The sequence below is a fragment of the Podarcis gaigeae genome, assembly GCF_964106915.1.
Source record: "Podarcis gaigeae genome assembly, chromosome: 13".
NCBI lineage: Eukaryota > Metazoa > Chordata > Lepidosauria > Squamata > Lacertidae > Podarcis > Podarcis gaigeae.
The window spans coordinates 1,623,780-1,644,792 of NC_139689.1; the positions used below are offsets into that span (position 1 = coordinate 1,623,780).

General features: G+C 54.3%; 1 protein-coding gene across 5 annotated transcripts in view; it reads right to left on the minus strand.

The window, feature by feature from the left end:
- Positions 1-2,158: 2,158 nt before the first annotated feature.
- LRCH4 (leucine rich repeats and calponin homology domain containing 4) overlaps positions 2,159-21,013 on the minus strand; it is a 67,346-nt gene continuing 48,491 nt past the window's right edge. For 2 of the 5 annotated variants that reach the window (XM_083706706.1, XM_083706707.1), the window contains exons 3-18: positions 20,140-20,266; positions 18,909-19,014; positions 18,624-18,760; positions 18,238-18,356; positions 17,941-18,037; positions 16,820-16,907; positions 16,560-16,681; positions 15,363-15,439; positions 14,077-14,211; positions 12,148-12,211; positions 10,561-10,609; positions 9,465-9,572; positions 8,049-8,155; positions 6,873-7,010; positions 5,491-5,568; positions 3,052-4,793 (exon numbers count right to left, since the gene is read on the minus strand). In XM_083706706.1, coding sequence (XP_083562832.1) covers positions 4,560-4,793; positions 5,491-5,568; positions 6,873-7,010; positions 8,049-8,155; positions 9,465-9,572; positions 10,561-10,609; positions 12,148-12,211; positions 14,077-14,211; positions 15,363-15,439; positions 16,560-16,681; positions 16,820-16,907; positions 17,941-18,037; positions 18,238-18,356; positions 18,624-18,760; positions 18,909-19,014; positions 20,140-20,266 — 1,786 coding nt within the window. In that variant the 3' untranslated portion in view covers positions 3,052-4,559. Of the gene's footprint in view, positions 2,590-3,051; positions 4,794-5,490; positions 5,569-6,872; positions 7,011-8,048; positions 8,156-9,464; positions 9,573-10,560; positions 10,610-12,147; positions 12,212-14,076; positions 14,212-15,362; positions 15,440-16,559; positions 16,682-16,819; positions 16,908-17,940; positions 18,038-18,237; positions 18,357-18,623; positions 18,761-18,908; positions 19,015-20,139; positions 20,267-21,013 lie in introns of those variants that run through there. The other 3 variants (XM_083706705.1, XM_083706704.1, XM_083706703.1) reach the window with 3 other exon arrangements.

Consider the following 21,013-nt stretch of genomic DNA (forward strand, 5'->3'; position numbering starts at 1 on the left):
CGAACTTCTGCCTGTTGGGGGGAGTGGCCTAAGCGCAGGGGCGGGGTCTTCCGCTAGCCACGCCCCTTCGGAAGGGGTTGCCGGGAAAGGGGCGGGGCGCCCTTAAAGGAGAAGGAAATGCCACTCGCTCTCCCGGTTGAACCTCTGCCTGTTGGGGGGAGGATCCCTTGTGGGGCTCCTTGGGCGTGGCCTATGCGCAGGGTCTCCAGCTAGCCACGCCCCTTCGGAAGGGCGAGGTCTCTGCCCCGACCGGCCTGCATTAGGGAAAGGGAGAGGCAGCGTGGCACAGTGGTTAGAGCGCGGAAGGAGGGCGAGATCAGGGCCCAATCCACCCGCTCAGCCCACGGCCCTCCTCGCGGGGGGGGGGAGCGGGAGAAACCCCCCCCCCGTGTTTCCCTGCCAGCCAGGCGCCTCAATAGGGAGGCAGCGATAACCCCCCACCCCCCTTTGGAGGGCTTCGTCCCCAGATGTGGTTGGACTACAACTCCCATCACCCGTCTAGCAAGGCCGGAGCTCAGGGATGATGGGAGTTGTAGTCCAACCACATCTGGGGACTCACAGGTTGAGAACCGCAGAGTCCTGGGTGGGCGACGAGCCTCGCTAGGAGCGTCAGGGAAGCTTCTGAGTTCCAAGTGCCCTGGACGGCTTTGAAAGAGGGCTGGACGAGGCAGGATAGCTGGGGGGTCGGGTGGGGAGTAAGACTCTCGATCTCCGGGTCGTGGGTTCGAGCCCCACGTTGGGTTAGAAAAAATCATCTCTGCCTTGCAGGGGGTTGGACTAGATGACCCTGGGAGATCCCCTCCAGCTCTACGATGCCAGGACACATTCATGGAGAAGATGGCTATTGGAGGCTCCCAGGCAGTGAGGGTCCCCAGTCCCAGGTGCTGGAACCCACAGGAAGGTAGAGGGGCCCCTAGAGTCAGATCCAGCTTGCAGGCTTCCCCTCTGGGGCATGAAAGGAGACCAGGAGGCTGGACTCAACAGCCCCTCCCCCCCCTCTTCTTGCCCTTAGGGTAGCCTTGTGTGATGGGGGTGGACCACATCCCCTCGTGCCCACTGCCACGCTCTCCCTGGGGCACCTGGGAGGGCACCAAGACCGGGAAGGCCTGCTAGTGCATTTCAGGCTGCAGCAAAACCGCTTCCCCCAAAGCTGCACAGAACCCACGACTCCATGGGGGGGGGGGGTGGGACCTAGCAGAGGGGACATGAGTGCCCATGAGGAGGGCAGTATCTGCTAAAGGCTAGCTTGACCAGCCCCCTTGAAGCCCCACCACCCGCAAGAAAACCCCCCTCGCTTGCAGGGCTGTGTACATTTACTCCAGAGTCGACCCCACTGAGCAAGTTGTCCTGTGGAAGGTGGCGGGGGGGGGGGGGCTTTCCTTTGGGGTATTTACTCGACCCACGTTCAGTGCTGGGTCCCAGGCAGGCATTTGGGCTGATCCGGGTGCGGCGGTGGGCTCTTCTCCTGCAGGCCGTGAGGAACCTTTGGCGCCTAGGCTGAACTACAGTTCCCACCCGCGCCTACAAACATGGCAGCCACGCTGGGAAGGAAGCCCCGGGGGAGAGGGTGGCTCTTATGCCCCAGCAGCCCTTGGCTGTCCCTTGTGAGAACAGGGGGGGTCTCCATGAGGGGCCCCTTGGCCTCATCCAGCAGAGCTCTTCTCCTGCTCTGACGCTGAGCTCCTCCAGATGTCAGTGAACCTGCCGTTGTCCTTAGAAGGAAAGCTTCCACCCCATCCCACCCTCCAATCCGACCTGGGTGTTCTCCGGGCTGACATGCAATTGCCCTTTCAGACATGCAGCAGCTCAGAGGTTTGGATCTTTGCAGATGGAACAGAAAGAGCCCTGCAGAGAAGCGCCGGAGGTCTCACCACGCAAGGACTCCCTTGGGCACTGGGGGGCCCTTGGAGGTTTTTAAGCAGAGGTTGGGTGGCCACACCTGTCAAGGATGCTGCAGTTGGGATTCCCGCATTGCAGCGGGTTGGTCTGGATGACCTTTGGGGGTCCCTTCCAACTCCACAGTTCTTTTTCTGTTGAAGGAAACAAACCTGGGCTGAAGGAGGGCTGGGCGCTGAGAGTGGCTAGTTTTTAAGAAGAGGGCAGAACTTTCTGCCCCGTATTTCATAATCCCAGACCAATAGAAAAAAGGCTTTGCTAATGGACAACACAACCGAGGCAGCAGCTTATTTAAATGCAACCTCACCGACATGTGCGCAAATGCAAAAAAACCACACACAAATGTTCTTGTTAAATTTGGATGGGAAGAGAGCCGTTGACAAAGGGGTCTTGCCCTCTCGCCCCTTTTGAATGTGGAGTCCGTTTCCCGGTGGGGAAAGCTCCCGGCTCCTCTTGCTTGGTCCCGACGAAGATCCCTGAGCGATTACGGCTCTGCACTGCCGCCCTGCAAGTTTCCGATTGGCGCAGTCCCTGCTGTCTGGTCCGCCTAGGCCACCCTGTCCGGTCCGCCTAGGTCTTCTGGCGCCCCAGAGGTGGGGCAGCACAGTGTGTTGCCAGCAGAGTCCGAACCGTCTCAGCCACGCGGGGGAGACCCTCCTCTTCCAGCACGTGGTGGGGGGAGCAGAGAGACTCCTGAGGGGTGGGGGGCAGAAGTTAGCAGGGGAGGCAGGCAGGCGGCGCTTCTCTCAGTAGGGCAGGCCAAAGGTGGACGGCCTGGCCAGGCGCCGCTGACCGAGACGGCCTCTGCCCGGCTGGACACAGGAGCCGGTGGAAAAGTGTGCCTGTGCCGCACACATCTCCCTTTGCAGGCGGGAAAAGGTGTGCATGCGCACATTCGAGGTCAGGGTGGGTTCTGCAGAGTGGGTGGAGGGAGGGAGGCTTTGGGACACCCCCCCCCCCGCTGAACTACAACTCCCACCAGCAAGTTCTGACCGTCAGACCGCAACCCGCACGTACCCCATAACACGGATGGCAAAAGCAAACTTTCTCCCACCCCACCAGCGGTTACAAGAAGGAAAAAATACAAAGACAACCGAGAAGACGAAGGAGGCGGAAGGAAGAAACAAAGGCTGCTGCTGCTGCCGTCGTTTGGAAAAAAAAAAAAAGAATTCATTTCTTGGTATTTTACAATGTACAGGAGAAGAGGCGAGGAGGAACAAAACACAAAACGCAGGAGCCACTTCTCAAGAAGGAACAAAAAAAGCATGAAGAACACAAATGCAAAATGTACAGCAGTCCTTTTTTTTTTTTTATCCGTGAAAAGGGGGAGGGAAAACAACAACCCCAAAGCCCTTGAAAAAGATTTTTGGCTCCCCCCCTGCTCAAGAGAGGGGCGAGGCGATCGATGGAGAGCACCACGTATTTACAATTCTGTACATGCTTAAAAAGACCCCCCCAATTTTTTTTCCCTTTACATTACAGTATTCCATAATCTTCTTCTCTTCAAATATATATATATATATTTATATATTTATATAAAATATATATGTATAATTTAATATATTTAAGGCAGCGGAGATGGGGAGCGAGACTAGAAGGGGCTGGAATTTTGACTGCAGCCGTCTCTAGAAAGAGGAGCCGCTTTTGCCCTGAATTAAGGCGATTCCTGTCACCTGTTGAAGGCCCCCCCCCACACCACCACCCCGGACTTGGGGGTGCACCGTGCCAGAGAGATTATGGGGCAGGCTGGAACACAGCAATGCCCCCATCTCCTCCTCCCTCCGTGGGACCTTCAGAAATTGCACGTTTGGATTAAAGGAAGGGCAGGAGTGCGAGTCCAGAGTTGGGTGCCCCCGGGAAGCCCCAAAAGGGAAGAGGTCCAGAACAGGGAACCCCAAAAGGCTTTGAGGGGGGGCAAGGGCATTTGAGGAAGAAGTGGCCTTTAGCCCACAAACCAAGATGCCCCAGGACAAACTTTGGGGTGCGAAACAGCCGAGCCCCTCAAAAGTTTGCCAGCGCAGGGGAACGGGCAGAAAATCTGGGGTAGGGGGTGACATTTGGTTCAGAGACTTGCTGTGTGTGTGAGGTCAGGGGCAGCGAAGACCCCCCAGTGTCGGAGTGGGTGGGGGCCAAGGCTTTAGGACCGCCAATTTTTTGGGGGGGGCTGCTAGTGCTCCCTTGCTGCACGCCCCCAACTCCCCCCTGCAGGCACTCGTGAATTAGTGCAACGCAGTTTTAAGTGCATGTGAACCGAGGGGTGGAGGAAGTTGGCAGCTTCTACCCCCGGCCAAAATACGGCCCCCCGAAACACCTTTCGCTAGGGGAAGAAGGCACAGAGGAGACCGAACAGTGGGTGCCGGGGGGGGGGCTGCCCTGCACTCCCCCTGCCCCTTGGACCTGGCAGAGGGAGCTAATTCTGACTGGGGAGGGGAGAGCTATTATTATTATTATTATTATTATTATTAAAAGGGGGGAATGCAGGGATCGCTGGCCTCGGGAAAAATGGTTTTTGTCTGTGTCCCGCTTCGACTGCACTGCTGACACCCGGACTTCCACCTCTGTGCAAATGCAGCCTGGGGAGTGTGGGGCACGCACCCTGACCCACATCTGGAGAACCTGTTCCTGCCTGGTGGGGGTGGCCGGGGACCCCCCTGCCCGCCCGCTCAGCAGCCACAGAGGTTGCGATAGGCGAAGTAGAGGAGGAGCATGAGGACGACATAGAAGACGCCAAAGCCAGCGAGGTGTTCGGAGAGGGCGGGCGGGGCGAGGGGCAAGCCCCCCCCGGGGGGCGCGGGCGGCGGCGATGGCAGCGGCAGCAGGGCCTCGAGGAGGCGGAGCAAACCGCGGACGTTGCCTTGCAGGAGGGCGGACACGTCGGAGGCGGAGCAGAGAGAGACCTGTGGCAGAGGGGAGAGAACACAGAACACACAAAAAAACACACCGGTAGCACACAGAGGAAGGTTGGTGGCCTGCGGGTGGGGAGGGAGGGGGCTCAGAGTCTGCAGAGAAGGGCAGCCAGACCGGAAACCGGGCCTTGTTTGGCCAACGGTCACCTTGAGATTCCTGCATTGCAGCGGGTTGGGATGGATGACCCCCCGGTGTCCCTTCCAGCTGTGCCATTCTATGATCCTGTGAATGATGGAGCCAGCTGGCTTTCTGCTGCCCCAGAGGGCAGGATCTGAACCCACGGCTTCAAACGGCAAGGGAGGAGATTCCAGCCAAGCGTCAGGAATAAAGTTTGGGCGGCAAGAGCTGTTTGAGAGCGGAACGGACCCCCTCGCAAACTGGCGGGCTCTCCTCCCTAGGTGTTTTAAGCAGGGGTTGGGTGGCTGCCCGAGCCGGGGGGTTGGTCTGGATGACCCTTGGGGGTCCCTTGCAACTCTAGTGAGTTGTACTGGGGGAGGGAGTTGGGGGCAATGTGTGAGCAGGAATGGAAAGAGAGAGAGAGAGTGTGTGTGTTGTGCAAAAACAGGGCTTAGGGGCCATTTCTTAAAGGAGCGTCTTCCTGTGTGTCCCCCCCCCCCCAATCCTCCCTCCCCAGCAGGCACAAGCAGGCAGCAGCACACAAAGACCCCCACAGAAGCCCAACCTCACCTCCGGGAGCCCCAGCTGGCGGCAGGCAGCCAAGAAGTTGTCCACGTTCTTCCGGCTTTTGATGGCGTTCAGCTTTGGCTGTTTCAAGAGGGAGAGGGAGAGAGGTCAGCTCAGCAATGCCCAAGGGGAAGGATACCCGCTTGGCACGCAGAAGGTCCTGGGCTGGGCTGGCGGGGATTCTTCTCTGCCTAAAGTCCTGGGCAGCCACTGCTGCCGGCCAGTGCAGGCCGTACTAAGCTGGGTGAAGCAATGACCTTAGGCAGCTTCTCGCACCCCTTGGGGCAGGCAGACCTGGTCTAGGTGCCCCTGGGGAGGGAGGATCACCTAGGGGTGAGCTCAGAGGCAAGGGGGGGGGGTGCCAGGAGGGAACTGGGATCCAGTCCCCATTCGTTTTGTTGAATTGATCAAACTTAAGTAGCTTAAACCGAATTTTTAATCAGCAGCAATTGCTACCATTTTGAATTCTATTGTTATTAGTGGGTCGTAGAAACAAAACTGCTTTTCTGAATTATGTCCTTCGTAGGGGAGGGAACCAGGCAGAGGGCCTTCTCGGTGGTGGCCCCTGCCCTGTGGAATGCCCTCCCAGCAGACGTCAAGGCAAAAAACAACTATTTTACTTTTAAAAGTCACCTGAAAGCGGCCCTGTTTAAGGAAGTTTTTAATGTCTGACGCTGTATTGTTTTCGATATTTGGTTGGAAGCCGCCCAGAGTGGCTGGGGAGACCCAGTCAGATGGGCGGGGTATAAATAATAAATAATAAATTATTATTATTATTATTATTATTATTATTATTATTATTATTATTATTATGTTTATGGGTCCAAGGTCTTCCTGATTTCCGATTCTTCCGGCCATTTTTGCCATCAGGAACATAAAATGTTAATAATGGGGAAGATTTATAACTTACCTTAAAGACCATTGTAAACATCGTTAGTAGGACTGGAATAACCCTTGTAGTTTCATGGTGAATTTTGGATATAAGGGAGATGTGAGAGATTTGATTTATTATGAAAGATGCAGGAGGAAATGTTTAACAATAGGACTCATAAAGGGGAAGAGGGAATAATAATAATAATAATAATAATAATAATAATAATAATAATTTATTTATACCCCGCTCATCTGGCTGGGTTTCCCCAGCCACTCTGGGCGGTTTCCAACAAAATACAATAACCTATTAAACATTTAAAGCTTTCCAGAAGAAGTCAAGGAGACGCATGTTTTTATGTTGTATGATGGATATGCGATTGGAAAACTCTTAATTTGCAAAACCAAATAAATTTATATAAAAAAAGAGTTTATGGGTCCAAGGGGGCAGCTTGGGAGCCCCTGATTCTTGTGGACTTGGGGGTCTGGCAGGCTCCCCGACCCCAAAGGCTCACCACAGCCGGGGAGGGCACGTGGATGAAGGGCACGGCTCGAGGGCGCAGGTGATTCACCAGCTGGCAGAGGACCACCCCGTTGGCCAGAGCCTCGCCCAGGTCTTCGGCCAGGGTGACGTTCAGCTGGGACTCGATGGCCTGCGGGGAAGAAGGGGAGAGGAGGAGCAGTCAGGCCAGGGATTGAGGGCTCCCTGGACACCCACCTCTCAGCATCCTCTGGAGCTGTGCGCCACTAATGCTGGTCAGCTTTTACCGGGAGAGAGTAAGAACTTACAAAGGGCCCTGCTGGGTCAGGCTCAGCGTCTGAAGAGCGGCAGAATGTAAGGAGAGCCGGCCGGATCAGGCCCCTGGGCGCATCGCTGTCTCTGACTGGGGAGGGCAGAGCAGAGCCGCAACGTCCCTCCGTTGCTGCCCCCCCAAGCCATCCCCGCTTACTCCATCTTCAGCCGCCTTCTGCAATGTTTGACAGGCAGCTCCCCACCGACATGGGGGTAATGCTCCAAGGCACCTGGCGTTTCGGTGAAATCACGTGTCTTTGAATCACTATAGAGAAAGCCAACACCCTGCGCCATGCCTTTTACAGATGCTTTCTGCCCACTCCTGAGTTGGGCACGATTCGAACGCGCCTCAAACAAATGTTTCATCTGATGTGTCAACAAAGGTTTTAAATCGCTTGGAAATTTTCTTCCTCAAAAATATAAAACGGCATAGGAATGTACAGTTATATCTCATGTTATGCCTGCTTCATGTTACGTTATTTCAGGTTACGTCCTGCGGCAACCCGGAAGTACCAGAAAAAAGTTACTTCCGGGTTTCGCTGCTCACGCATGCGCAGAAGTGCTAAACCGCGCTTTGTGCATGCACAGAAGCACCAAATTGTGCCGTGCACCTGCGCAGATACGACACTTCGGGTTGTGCTCTTTTCATGTTGCAAATGGGCCTCCGGAACGGATCCCGTTCGCAACCAGAGGTACCACTGTATTTCTCTTATTTTTATTCTACATTTTCCTTTTTTATTGCGCTTCTGTGTTGTGAGTCGCCCTGGGAGCTATGGGTACAGGGCGGTATACCTCTTGAGCCCATCACAATCCTAATGCGAGGTTTTGTTTACAGTTCAGCCACCAGGAGATGCGCCCCCTTGGAAGCTGCTTCCTCCTGGCTTTTGGGGGTCTGTACCTTGCGTAGTTGAGCCGCATGCTCCCTCTCGTCCTGGGCCTGCGATCCGGCACGCAGCCTCCGCTGGTTCCTGAGCTCAGAAGGGGAGAGGTCGGGCGAGAAGGAACCTGGGGAGGAAAGACGGGGGAAAGCTCAAAGCCACCAGTTTCTCATTCAGAGGCATGGGAAGAGCGCCAGGTCCTGCCACGCAGAAGAATCCAAGTTACATCCACATCGTGCCCTTCGCAGCTTTTGCCCTCCTGAAATTAATGGGGGGGGCCCTGGAGGGATGGATGGATGTGGGGGTTACTCGAAAGCAGGCAGCAGGGTACCAGAAGCAGGAGAGCCAGTGTGGTGCAGTGATTAGAGGGTTCAATCAGGACCTGGGTTCAAATGCTCCCACTGGGCTGTGACGCTCACTGGGTGTGACCTCGGGGGCCAGTCACTGCCTCTCAGCCTCGCCTCCCCCATAGGGGATAAAAATTGGGGGGACGGGGCGAGGTGTGCCACCTTGAGCTCCTCAGAGGAAAAGGTGGGGCGCAAATTCAACTAGTAAACTGTAATAAACCTGGATGCCCTTTGCTCCAAATAATAAAAATAATAATTTATTATTTATACCCCACCCATCTGGCTGGGTTTCCCCAGCCACTCTGGGCGGCTTCCAACAAAACACTAAAATACATTAACCTATTAAACATTAAAAGCTACCCTGAACAGGGCTGCCTTTAGATGTCTTCTAAAAGTTTGGTAGTTATTTTTCTCTTTGACATCTGGTGGGAGGGCGTTCCACAGGGCGGGAGCCACCACCGAGAAGGCCCTCTGCCTGGTTCCCTGTAACCTCACTTCTTGAAGGGAGGGAACCACCAGAAGGTCCTCGGAGCTGGACCTCCGTGTCCGGGCAGAACGATGGGGGTGGAGCCGCTCCTTCAGATATACTGGAATGAGGCCGTTTAGGGCTTTCAAGGTCAGCACCAACACTTTGAATTGTGCTCGGAAACGTACTGGGAGCCAGTGTAGGTCTTTCAGGACCGGTGTTATGTGGTCTCAGCGGCCACTCCCAGTCCCCAGTCTAGCTGCCGCATTCTGGATTAGTTGTAGTTTCCGGGTCACCTTCAAAGGCAGCCCCACATAGAGCGCATGGCAGTAGTCCAAGCGAGAGATAACCAAAGAAACAAGGTCACCTCAGTCTCCCACAGCCCCATTTCGCTGGTGAGAATTGATGTTGTGGGGTTCTGAACCTGCCAGGGACCATGTTGATGGAGGGGGGGCCTCTGGGAGCTTGCACTGGCCCCGATCCCAAGCCCCGTCTGGCTGCGTCAGGAGGCCACACCCTTTGGGGCGAGGGGGGAGATGCGTGGCCGCAGAGGGCCCAGCAGCCCCGCTGCCCGACGGAGGGGCCGCTTCCCTACAGAGGCTTCTCCCCTTTCCCCTACTCACCGGAGCCCCGCTGCATGTTGTTCCGTGAGGAGGAGCGGAAAAGGAAGCTGGAAGGCTTCTGCACGGAGCCGGGCTCCCGGGAGGAAGGGTAGGCAGGGTGAACGGGATCTGCAAAGGAGGGAGAGGACGAGGAAGAGGGCGCTGAGCTGGGGATTTGCACTGGAGGAGAAAGGGGGAGGAGGTGGCAGGGAGCAAATGGACCCCCTGACTCCCCAGAGGAGACCACCGGATTCCTGCCTCTGCAACCTCAATCCTGCACCAGTCCTGCAAACTGCCTGCCAGGGACAGACACATACACATACAAACACACTTTGCAGGTTCTAAGCACCTGAGGAAAGAAGGCCTCAAGGCATCCCTCAACATGAGGCATCCCTCACACATGAACCAGAGGCAGCCGTCAGCGCAGAATGCTGCAGCCCGATTGCTGACGGGGGAACAGAAGGCGAGAGGCAGGGTGTCACACGGGGTGACTCTGAAATCCGAAAGCCCAAAATCCACCCCTGGAGTTTAGACATGCCTTCCCAAATGTTAAGGAAGTCAACGTGAGTTTCAATTTGTTTTTAAGGTAAAGGTAAAGGTACCCCTGCCCGTACGGGCTAGATGAGGGTTGTGCGCCCATCTCACTTAAGAGGCCGGGAGCCAGCGCTGTCCGCAGACACTTCCGGGGCACGTGGCCAGCGTGACAAGCTGCATCTGGCAAGCCAGCGCAGCACACAGAACGCCGTTTACCTTCCCGCTGGTAAGCGGTCCCTATTTATCTACTTGCACCCGGAGGTGCTTTCGAACTGCTAGGTTGGCAGGCGCTGGGACCGAGCAGCGGGAGCGCACCCCGCCGCGGGGATTCGAACCGCCGACCATGCGATTGGCAAGTCCTAGGCGCTGAGGTTTTACCCACAGCGCCACCCACGTCCCTTAATTTGTTTTTAATCTATCGCTATTTTAACTTGGATTACGGTTGTTGATTTTCCATTGCAAACCACTTTGAGGATTTTGCTTCTTACCAGGTTTTATGAAATAAAAAATAAAAGCTTTCCCCTCTGCTTGCCAGGAGACTCATCCGTGCCCGCCCCCCCTCCAGATATTAGGAGGAACTCACCTGCAGAGTACAGAGTTTGCCTGGGGGAGCCAGACAGCTGCTCTGGTCCCTAAAAGAGAGATTGGGGGTTGGGGGGGGGAAAGGGGGCACCGTTACTTGGATTCAGGACAGATAAAATCAAGTCCCTCTTCATGCAGCGCATTGTTAAACTGCGGAACTCCCTGCCACAGGAGGCAGGGCTGGCCACCAAGCTGGATGCCTTTAAAAGAGGAGTAGACCAATTCATGGAGGATGAGAAGGCTACCCATAGCTTCTAGCCTCCATGGCTATGGTTTGCCTTCACAGCCAGAGGTGGCGCTGCTTCTGAACGCCAGTTTCTGGAAACCCCAGGAGGGGAAAGGGCTCTTGTGCTGGGGATCCCAGCTTGCAGGTTTCCAGCAGGCACCAATGTAGGGGTGCAAATATCCAGAGTGTGGGGGTCAGGTGGGATTGCTATGAGGAATTATGAACAGTGGCGTAGCTTGGGTTGTCAGCACCCGGGGGCAAGGCAAGTAATTTGCGCCCCCTAACCCGTGGATTTGCGCCCCCTAACCCTAACCCCCTCAGATGTTGCACCCGGTGCTGCCGCCCCCCCCTGCACCCCCCATGCTACGCCACTGATTATGAAATATGGAGCAAGCCACTGTGTCCGCGATGAAAGCATGGCGTTGACTGGGTTTGATTCATTGATAATAGTTCCTGATCAAATCCCACAAGCCTCTCCACCTCTGCCATTTGCTGACAGGCACATATCAGCATTCTGAAACACAGGCCAGTTGCTTCATCAGGCATCCTCAGTACATGAAGATAGTAGGTTACTTTGACGTAGTTTAACCTTTAGATAGATCTTAAGGACCAGGAAGAGAGTTCACAAGCAGATGGCAAATACTGCCTCTCCTGTTTATGACCTCTGGGGTTTCCCAAAAGCATTTCTCCTTGTTTCCTATTTTATTTACTCTGAACTACTATGCATGCTCAAATCAGCTCTTTGTAGTTTTAATCTTTAACTTTGTCCCACGTGGAGTTCTTTGAAATGCTCAGGGGAAATCTGATTGGTTCTTACAAACACTGTGTAAAAAGTTCTTTTGTGAATAAAACGACCTGGGCCAACGGGTGGAGAGGAATTATTATTATACACACTCCTCCCAGAGTCTTGCTGGTCAAGCCTCGTGTGTATTTTATTCATCAGAGTCCAATCCTTCCTTGCTTTGGGAACGCCACACACCTGGTTGGCCTCTGTGGGAAGAGGGTGCAGGGCTAGACCTTTGGCCTGATCCAGCAGCACAGGTTTTCTTATGGAGCCTCCAGGTCTGGTGGCAGTCTATCTGGAGTCCTAGGTCCTTAGGGGCAATTGGCCCCTGTGAGAACAGGATGCTGGACTACTAGGCAGACGGCTGGCCTGATCCTGATCTGCTCATGTCATTATACAAAGGGAGGGGAAGACACCTGAGCGATGTGGCTAACATTACACAAAGCAAAGGCCAGCTCTCCTGTTTGGCTGGGAGCCTTCATTGCGAAGCCCCGTGAAGAGCGCCCGAAATGTTCTGAATGGAAAGCAGGCACAGGGGGAGACATGCACGCCCCCTCCCTCCGTTCGTCCGTCCTTACCTGGTTCCGATGCTTCAGCTGGGAGAGGCTGCTGCTGCTGCTGCTGCTGCTGCTTTCTGCCAGGCTGCCATGGGGGAGAGAAGAAACCCGGAGTCAAGGAGAGAGAGAAAGGCTGACCAGTCTAGCTGGTGTCCTGGGTGGAAGGGCTGCATCACTCAGGACCCCCTTTCCCAACAGCCAGGCTGGCATAGCGGTTACAGGGTTCAAGGCCCGGGTTCAAATCCCCGCAATCGGCCGTGAAACCAGTCATCCCTGCCTTCCAGTCTAATCAACCCGCAGGGTCGTTGTGGGGATTAAAGGCGGCGGAGAATCACACACACCACCTGGAGCTCTTCGGAGGAAAAGGCTGGGCTATCAATGTAATAATAATAATAATACGACTCTGGGTGGCTTCCAACAAAGATAAAAAATACATTAAAATGTCACACATTAAAAACTCCCCTGAATAGGGCTGCCTTCAGATGTCTTCTAAATGTCAGGTAGTTGTTTATCTCTTTGACATCTGGTGGGAGGGCGTTCCACAGGGCGGGTGCCACCATCGAGAAGGCCCTCCGCCTGGTTCCTTGTAGCTTTGCTTCTCGCAATGAGGGAACCGCCAGAAGGCCCTCGGATCTGGACCCGAGTGTCCAGGTAGAACGATGGGGGTGGAGATGCTCCTTCAGGTCTACTGGGCCTTTGAGGCTGTTTAGGGCTTTCAAGGTCAGCACCAACACTTTGAATTGTGCTTGGAAAGGTACTGGGAGCCAATGTAGGTCTTTCAGGACTGGTGTTATATATGAAGCAAAATACAGTGGTACCTCGGTTGTCAGATGTGATCAGTTCTGGAAGACCATTCTGCTTCCAAAACATTCAACAACCAAGGGCGCAAAGGGCAGTCAACAAAGTCAATGGAGAAAAAAAGAAAAACACACCTAGGAAGCCGTTCGACTTCTGAGGTGCGTTCGAAATCGGAAGCAATTACTTCCGGGTTTTCGACATTCGGGTTCCGAAACGTTTGGCTTCTGAGACGTTTCGAAAACCGAGGTACCACTGTAGAGACAGCCACCGGCTTCTGGGTTTTAAGACGGGAGTCCCATCTTATTTATTTAATGAAGAGAGTGATAGCAATAGCAGCCAACAGCATAAAGTGGGCAGAGGATTGGGCTGAGGAGGCCTGGGTTCAAGTCCTCCCTCTGACAGGCACTGGGGGTAGGGAGGGGAGCGGCTTGGGGCTATGGGCAGGCAGTTAAGGGCAGCTCCTTCCGTGAGGGTAAAGCGATGTCTGCTTCCAACTTCTTGTGGCTTTTATGGCACGGTTTTATTGCTGCATTTTTTACGATAGGGTAGTATGCAAATACTGCTAATAAATAATAATAATAATTTTAATACCCCGTCCTTCCTGGTTCAAAAACCGGGCTCAGGGTGGCTAACAACAAATTTAAAACACTTCAAAACAATTATAAAAGCAGCATAAAATACAGTATAAAAACATGAATAACAATAAAATTCAAAAATCAATTAGATAATCCCCAGGGGTAGCTGGCTAAATTAGTCGTATTTGGGCCAGCGAGGAGACCAGGGGAGAATTAGCTGTGGGATCCCAGAGCGGGTGATCTTCATAAAAAGGGGAGTGGGAGGGCTAAGATCAGGCTAAGCTCAAGTTGAAAGCCAGGCGGACTAGCTCTGTCTTACAGGCCCTGCGGAAGGAGGTTAAATCCTGCAGGGCCCTGGTCTCCAGGAACAGAGCATTCCACCAGGTCGGAGCCACCACTGAGAAGGCCCTGGCCCTGGGGGATGATAGTCTGACTTCCTTAGGGCCCTCTAAACTATGGTTCTTCATGGACCTTAAGGTCCTCTGCGGGGCAGACCAGGAGAGGCGGTCCTGTAAATACAAGAGCCCTGAGCCACAAAGGGCAGAAATAAGCAGAAGGAGCTGCCCCCGACCATTACCTCTCCCTCCTCTCGGCCCCCTGGCTCCACAGGGGCCGCTGCTGAAGCTGCTGGCGCTCCCTCTCCTGCCACAGCTGAAGGATCTCGGGGCGACGGCGCTCCTCCCCAAATGGCTCTGGCCGGGGAAGGCTGGCCCTGGAGGAGAGGGGGAAGCAAGAGGCAGGGGGTCACAGAGACCGTGGGGGGACAACCGCCAACCCCAGCAGCGCAGGAGACAAAAAGCATGGGGGTCGCTACTGTTGCAGGAATTTATGTATAGGTTGGGGGGGTGTGTTTGCCCCTCCAGCAGATATCCTGCACATGCAGCCCACTACCAAAACCAGCACAATCCCTTTTGTGACTTGTCCCCACAAAACACTTCATCACAGTTTCTTCCTATCTATTCAAAGGGCCTTTGCTGCACGATACCAAATGTAAGAATTCACTGATAAATGTATCTCTGTACTGGCTCAGTGGGAAAACTCCAGAAATTCATCTAGACCTGTGAGCTCAGCTACTCAGCAGCCCCTCTGCCTGTGGGATAATCCCTGGCCTCCTGATACCTGAGTGCCAGACAGGTAGCCATGCCAGAAATAACAAACCCAGATGAAGGCAAAAGGGTGGAATTCACTCGGCTGGGAAACAGGGAAATGTAAATATCTCTTTTGTTCCACTTGATGGGTGTTTGGTGGAGGGCAAGGGGAACCATGGGGCAGGGTCCAGGATGCTCAGATTACGGCCACCAGACCTCCCCTTTCGTGATGTAACCATGATGTAGTTTGGGGGCGTGTAACATGGGGATTAGCAGCTAATAAAAGTTTGGGTTCTCTTTTGTTTGGGGCTTCCATCTTGTTCCACCTGGTGGTAGGTGGGAGTCCTGTCACGACAGTCTTCAGTCAAGACCAAGCCTACTGGCTGCTGTTTTGCTCTGGTCTTCCTGGCTGGGGTCCTTGTTTTTTGTCCAAGGGGGCCCTCAGATTTCTCCATTAACACTGCCCATCACTGGCTGCCCGTCTGACCCCCTGCAAAAGGGAAAAGCTTCTCCCCTTTCAGCAGGAGGGAACACCGCCCCACAGAAAATGGGCTCAAAGCCCAGAAGAGCATGTGGGGTTTGGGCCATTCCCAGCAGCCAAGAGGGATTTGAGGACCCCACACCCCAAGCTCAGGATTGGGCAGGGGGCAACAGCACCCTGGGAGGAAGGGGAGCTGGGGCAGAGGGAAAGGAGACCCCACAGGGACAAGGCTGCATCCGGCGCGAGATCCCACTCGCTTGCGCAGGGAGCTGGCCGCAAGGTGGCGCCACACACCTGCCGGTCGGGCCCTGCTCCACAAGTCCTGTTTTCTGGAGGGAAGTAGAGGAGCTCTTCTTGGGCTTCTGGAAGTCCTAGAAGAGGCCAAGAAGAGAGAAAACGTGAGCAAATAAAGGGGGGAATTAATTTGCTGGTTGAGGCTGCAATGTGACAGCTTAGAAAATTACGCCCGGGGAGGAGAAGGCAGATAGGGGAAAGCTTTCATCCCTCTCTCTCGTGACGCCAGAACTCCTCCCGTGAAGCGGAGCCTTGGGGGATTTGGGACAGAGAAAACAAAGCCCGTTTTTCACAGCTGAACTGTGGAACTCAAACAGGAGAAGGTGGTCAGGACGTCTTCCTATTGGCGGTCCAACCCTTTTATCACCCCCTGGTGATCATCTTGTTCAAGCAAAACAAGATGATTCAGAAGCTTTTGCCCCCAGCCCACAAATGCCTGAGGAGATTTCACCCCTCCCATATCCAAGAATCTCATGATGATCTCTGCTGATTCTCCAGAGAGGAGGGGCGGTTTTCTACTCTCTACTTATTCAGCTCCAGCACCACATCAAAGAGTCAGTCAGTCAGTGTGTGTGTGGTGGGGAGGGAGAGAGAGAGAGAGAGAGAGAGAGAGAGAGAGACTGAGTGTTAGAGATCATGTGTATAGATAAGATTGCTGCTAGGAGCAGCTGCAGACACTCAGTGCAGTTCAGCATTCATTTATGCTTAGACCTCATTAAGCTCTGTATATAGTTGTATAATAGTTGTAGATAGAATAAAAGAAGATATTCTACAGAGCTGCTCTCTGAGTCGTTTATGCTCTGCAAGACTCTGCTGTGCGACGACTGTCTTCTTGTGGAAGTGAATCCGGTGCTCACGACTCTAAGCTGTGAGTCCACAGCACTTTGACCTGTTCCTGTGCAGAAGGTGGTCTCTGGAAGTGCTGCCCAGCTCGCCTAGCCCAGTCGGGGCTGAAGTGGATGAGTCCAGTTGGTGGCACTGGCTCAGGGACGATGCTGACAATGCCACACTCTGCCTGCCCAGGACCCCAGAGTCGCTCCTCTGTTTGGGGAGAATGCAAGGGGTCTCGCCATCTTCAGACGCCACCCCTGCCCTCCCTTCCAACTCTCCCAGCAGGACGCGGGAAAATCCTGCCCCGGGAGGACCCAAGAGTAACTGCAAGAGATCTGCCAGTAGGAGGGCAAGCTCCATTCTCACCTCGGTGGGCGCCGTCCCCAGAGAGGCGCTCTCTGGCTTTCCCACGGAGACCTCATCCTCCTCTTCCTCCCCGTTGACACTGCTGTCGATGTAGTCAATCTGCTCCAGATCAGCCGCATCCACTGTGGGAACGGAGGAAGGAAGGAAGGAAGGAAGGAGGGAGGTTAGGGCTCAGGTCTCCCTCTTTTCCCCTCCCTCCAGGCCCAAAGTCAGGTCTTGCTGTTAGCAACACCACCCCCTCCATTTGCCTGGCTGCTCACCTGTCCCGTTGCGCTTCTCTCTCAACTGCTTGGGGTCTCTGGCCAGCTCGGCAATGCGGAAGGAGAGGTCCGAAAACTCATCTGTGGACTGAGAAGCGGGGAGAACGAGGGAGGGTGAAGGAGGAGAGAGAAACAGCAAACGGCAGGTGGTAAGGGCCGTCCGACAGCTCCTTTGCTTTTGAGCAGAGGCGGCATGATTCTTGAGCTGCGATTCCTGCATTGCGGGGGGGCTGGACTATGTAACCCACGGGGGGTCCCTTCCAACTTTATGATGCTAGAATTCTATGGCCCTGGAAGGCGGCGGACTCTCCTTCGTATTTTAAGCAAGGTTTGGATAGCCTTCTACATGGGGCTACCTTGGAAGGTGACCCGGAAAGGCTGCCAAGACCACAGAACTCCGGTCTTGAAAGACCTACATCGGCTCCCAGGACATTTCCGAGCACAATTCAAAGTGTTGGTGCTGGCCTTGAAAGCCCTAAATGGCCTCAAAGGCCCAATATACCTGAAGGAGCGTCTCCACCCCCATCGTTCAGCCTGGACACTGAGGTCCAGCGCCAAAGGCCTTCTGGCGGTTCCCTCCCTGCGAGAAGCCAAGTTACAGGGAACCAGGCAGAGGGCCTTCTCGGTGGTGGCGCCTGCCCTTCAGATGTGAAGGAAATAAGCAGCTATCCTATCTTTAAAAGACATCTGAAGGCAGCCCTGTTTAGGGAAACTTTTTAATGTTTAACAGACTACTGTATTTTAATACTTTGTTGGAAGCCGCCCAGAGTGGTTGGGGAAACCCAGCCAGATGGGCGGGGTATAAATAATAAATTATTATTATTATTATTATTCTGCCAGGCATTAGTGAGGTGTGATCATTGGCTGCTTCTCGGGCGTTATGGAGTCGTGGCAGGGGGCTGGACTGGAGAAGCCTTGCGGATCCCTTCCAACCCTGCAATCCTCTAACAGCATGACTAGGCTGGGACACAACCGGGCTGGGAGGCTCACGCCATGCCCCTCTGGCTGTAAGGTTTTTGAGGGCCGCCTAGGCAGGGATCAGGGCCCCTGCAAAGCCCTCTATCTCCTTCGTAACTGTAAAAAATGTCCCTTGCAAGCAAAGAAGGAAGGCGTTCCCGCACCTCGTTCCCCGACCACCGCTTGCTCCCGCTGTCGACGCTGTTGAAGCCTGAATCGAGGCCGCCATACTGCCGCACGGGGTAGAAATCGTCCGGGAGGCTGTGGGAACAGACACAGAAACAAGCCTCTTGGAAACAATGCTCTTCAAGCCCCTCTCCGGTGGCTAAAGCAGCTCCAGAGCCGCCTCCTCCCAGGTACAGCCTTTCTCCTCCCCTTCCTGCCCCCAGGCACCCTGCCTCCCTCCCATGGGGCAGCAGATGCTTAGCAGAGCCTGCCAGGCCCCCCTCTGCCCGCCTTACCACGTCCCGAAGCCGGCGGGGCGGGTTCCTTGTGTGAATTCTGCCAGGTCCGGCCGTGCCTTGCTGCAGGCCTCAATGTTGAGGTATTTGAAGATATGGATTTTGCCTTTGGAGCAGATCTGCGGGAGAACGGAGGCGCTGGGTCATAAGGTGGCGGCGGCGGCCCCCGCAAAACAAAGGCTGCCTGCCCCGTTTAGCGAGGAGGAGGTGCGACGAGTTGCCGGATCGCGCCTGCCTTCCCCGCCAGCCTGTGACACATCCTGGCCCCACTGAGAGCCCCCACTAAGGGCAAGATAAATGGAAAGGGTGGGGAGAGCCACAGGCCGGCTCCGGCCCCCCACCTTCCAAGCAGTCTCTGCTCTCAGCCGCCCGCCCGCCCCCGTTACCTGCGCAGGTGGGAACTGCAAAGGGTTGTTCTCCAGCAGGATGGACTGCAGGTGCCGCAGGTGGCGGTAGCAGGTGGGAATGCGGACGACGCGGTTGCAGGAGAAGTCCAGCCGCACTAAGGGCAGCTCCGCCAGCTCTGAGGTGGGGCAAAGCACAGGCGTCCGTGAGCGAGGGGCAGAAGAGGGGCAGGGAGGGCCGCCTCCGTCTCCCGTTTAGAAGCACGGGATCTGCCGGTGCCCAGATGGCGCCGGCAAAGGAGGGAGGCGCTTTGGACAAGCACTGACCTTCGGGCAGGACGGCGATTTGGTTCCTCCGGACGTTGAGGTCCCGAAGAGACTCCAGGCCGCCCACACTCGCCGGCAGGGACTGCAGCTCATTGCTGCTGACGTCCTGAGGCAGAAAAGAGGATTTGGGGAAAGGTCACAGGTGAGCCGTGCCCCATCCTGGGGGGGGGGGGGAGGGAGAGCCCTGGAGGCCGGGAGAGAGCCTTAGGGGTGCCAGTACTAAGACTGCTTTAGAGACATCTCAACTAGGGCCAGGGCCTTTTCAGTACTGGCCCCGACTTGGTGGAACGCTCTGTCCCAAGAGACCAGGGCCCTGCGGGACTTGACATCTTCTCACAAGGCCTGCAAGACAGAGCTGTTCCGCCTGGCCTTTGGTCTGGACTCAGTCTGACCCTTACGTTTCCCACCCTTATGGTCTTGATCTATGGGCTACTATTAAAACGAGGCTGCATTTTAAATTGTATGTTTAACCTGTATTTAAATTTGTTTATTTTGCTATTTTATTTTTTAATTGTAATTTTACTGGTGTTAGCTGCCCTGAGCCCGGCTCTGGCCAGGGAGGGCGGGGTATAAATAAAAACGTATTATTATTATTATTATTATTATTATTATTATTATTGCATGGGGCAGGGAGAGAAGGCTTATTTATTTCATAAAACTTACATACTAGCAGTTTTATTTTATTTTTTAAAAATCCCAACCACCACCTCAAAGCAGTTTACCCAAAAGATAAAACAATAAAATTAAAAGGACACAGACTGCCTAATGGCTGACGGGCTGGGTAAAGAGGACGGTTTTTGCCTGGCACCTAAATACATGTCATGGTAGCGCCAGGCGAGCCTCTCTGGGGAGGGCATTCCACAAATGGGGAGCCACCACAGAAAAGGGCCCGTTCTCATGTTGTCTTGGTATATTTGAGTGGGACCCCCACCACCACAATTCTACCTAGGCATCCTCGAGGCGATTTGGGGTGAGAGAGGGATACAAGTAAGCTGTCTGCAGGGGGTTGTCCTAGCGGATTGAACCATGTGATAGTTGTGTGTGTTGGGGTGGTGGTGGTCCCGTCGCCTTTTGGGTTCAGGTCTGGAGGGCCTTGGGAATCCCCCCCAACCCCCACCCCCACGTGGCTTCAGCCCAGCTGAGCGTGGAGACACCAGCGAGGCCGAACCCTGGGGGAAGACAAGCAAGAGGATGCCCTGGAGGAATTCCACCCCCGGCATTGCCGACTCACCAGCTGGCGGAGGGTACTGAGGGTGCCGATATCGTCAGGCAGGGAGACCAGCTTGTTGTTGCTGGCGATGAGGACCTTGAGGGGCAGCCGGCAGAGGCAGGAGGGCAGGGAAGAGAGCTGGTTCCGGCTGCAGGGAAGAAGACAACAGTGGAGGAGGAGAGTTCTGGCTTCCCAAATCTCAGGGGAGATTGGCAAACCAGGATGGGTGGGCTGGGGAATGAGGAAGGGAGCGGGGGCGCTTATTCCATTTTGTCTTCTCTACTTCCTGACTTTCACCCCGAGGTCCCACGGCAGGTTGCAGCATCAGAAGCAATTTGAAAAGTAAGGAAAAGGATGGGACATTCTACCCTATGTGGTGGGAGTGTAAAGAAATTAAAAAGTTTTGGGAAATGATATACAATGAATTGAAGAAAATGTTCCACCTAACATTTGTTAAGAAACCTGAAGCATTTTTGTTAGGGATCGTAGGAAAAGACCAGCCAAGGAAGTTCAAAAATATCTTCATGTCTGCGACAACGGCGGCAAGAGTCTTAATAGCACAAGGATGGAAGAACGAGGAAACGCCGACTAAAGAACTGTGGCAAGAGAAATTGATGGATTATGCAGAACTGGCAAAGTTGACACATAAACCATGGGACAAGGATAACTGCAATTTTAAAGATGAATGGGAACCTTTTACAAAGTACTTAAAGAAACAACAAAGTGAATTGGACTCCTTGGCAGGTTTTGAATAAACACTCACAAACTCTTTATTGACAATAAACAGTCAGATAAATTAAGGATCTATACCGTTTTGTAATATGCAGAGAATAGCATTTGTAGAGAAACCAGAGGCTGGAACTGAGGGAAGTCGGGGGGGGGGCGGGAGGGGGTT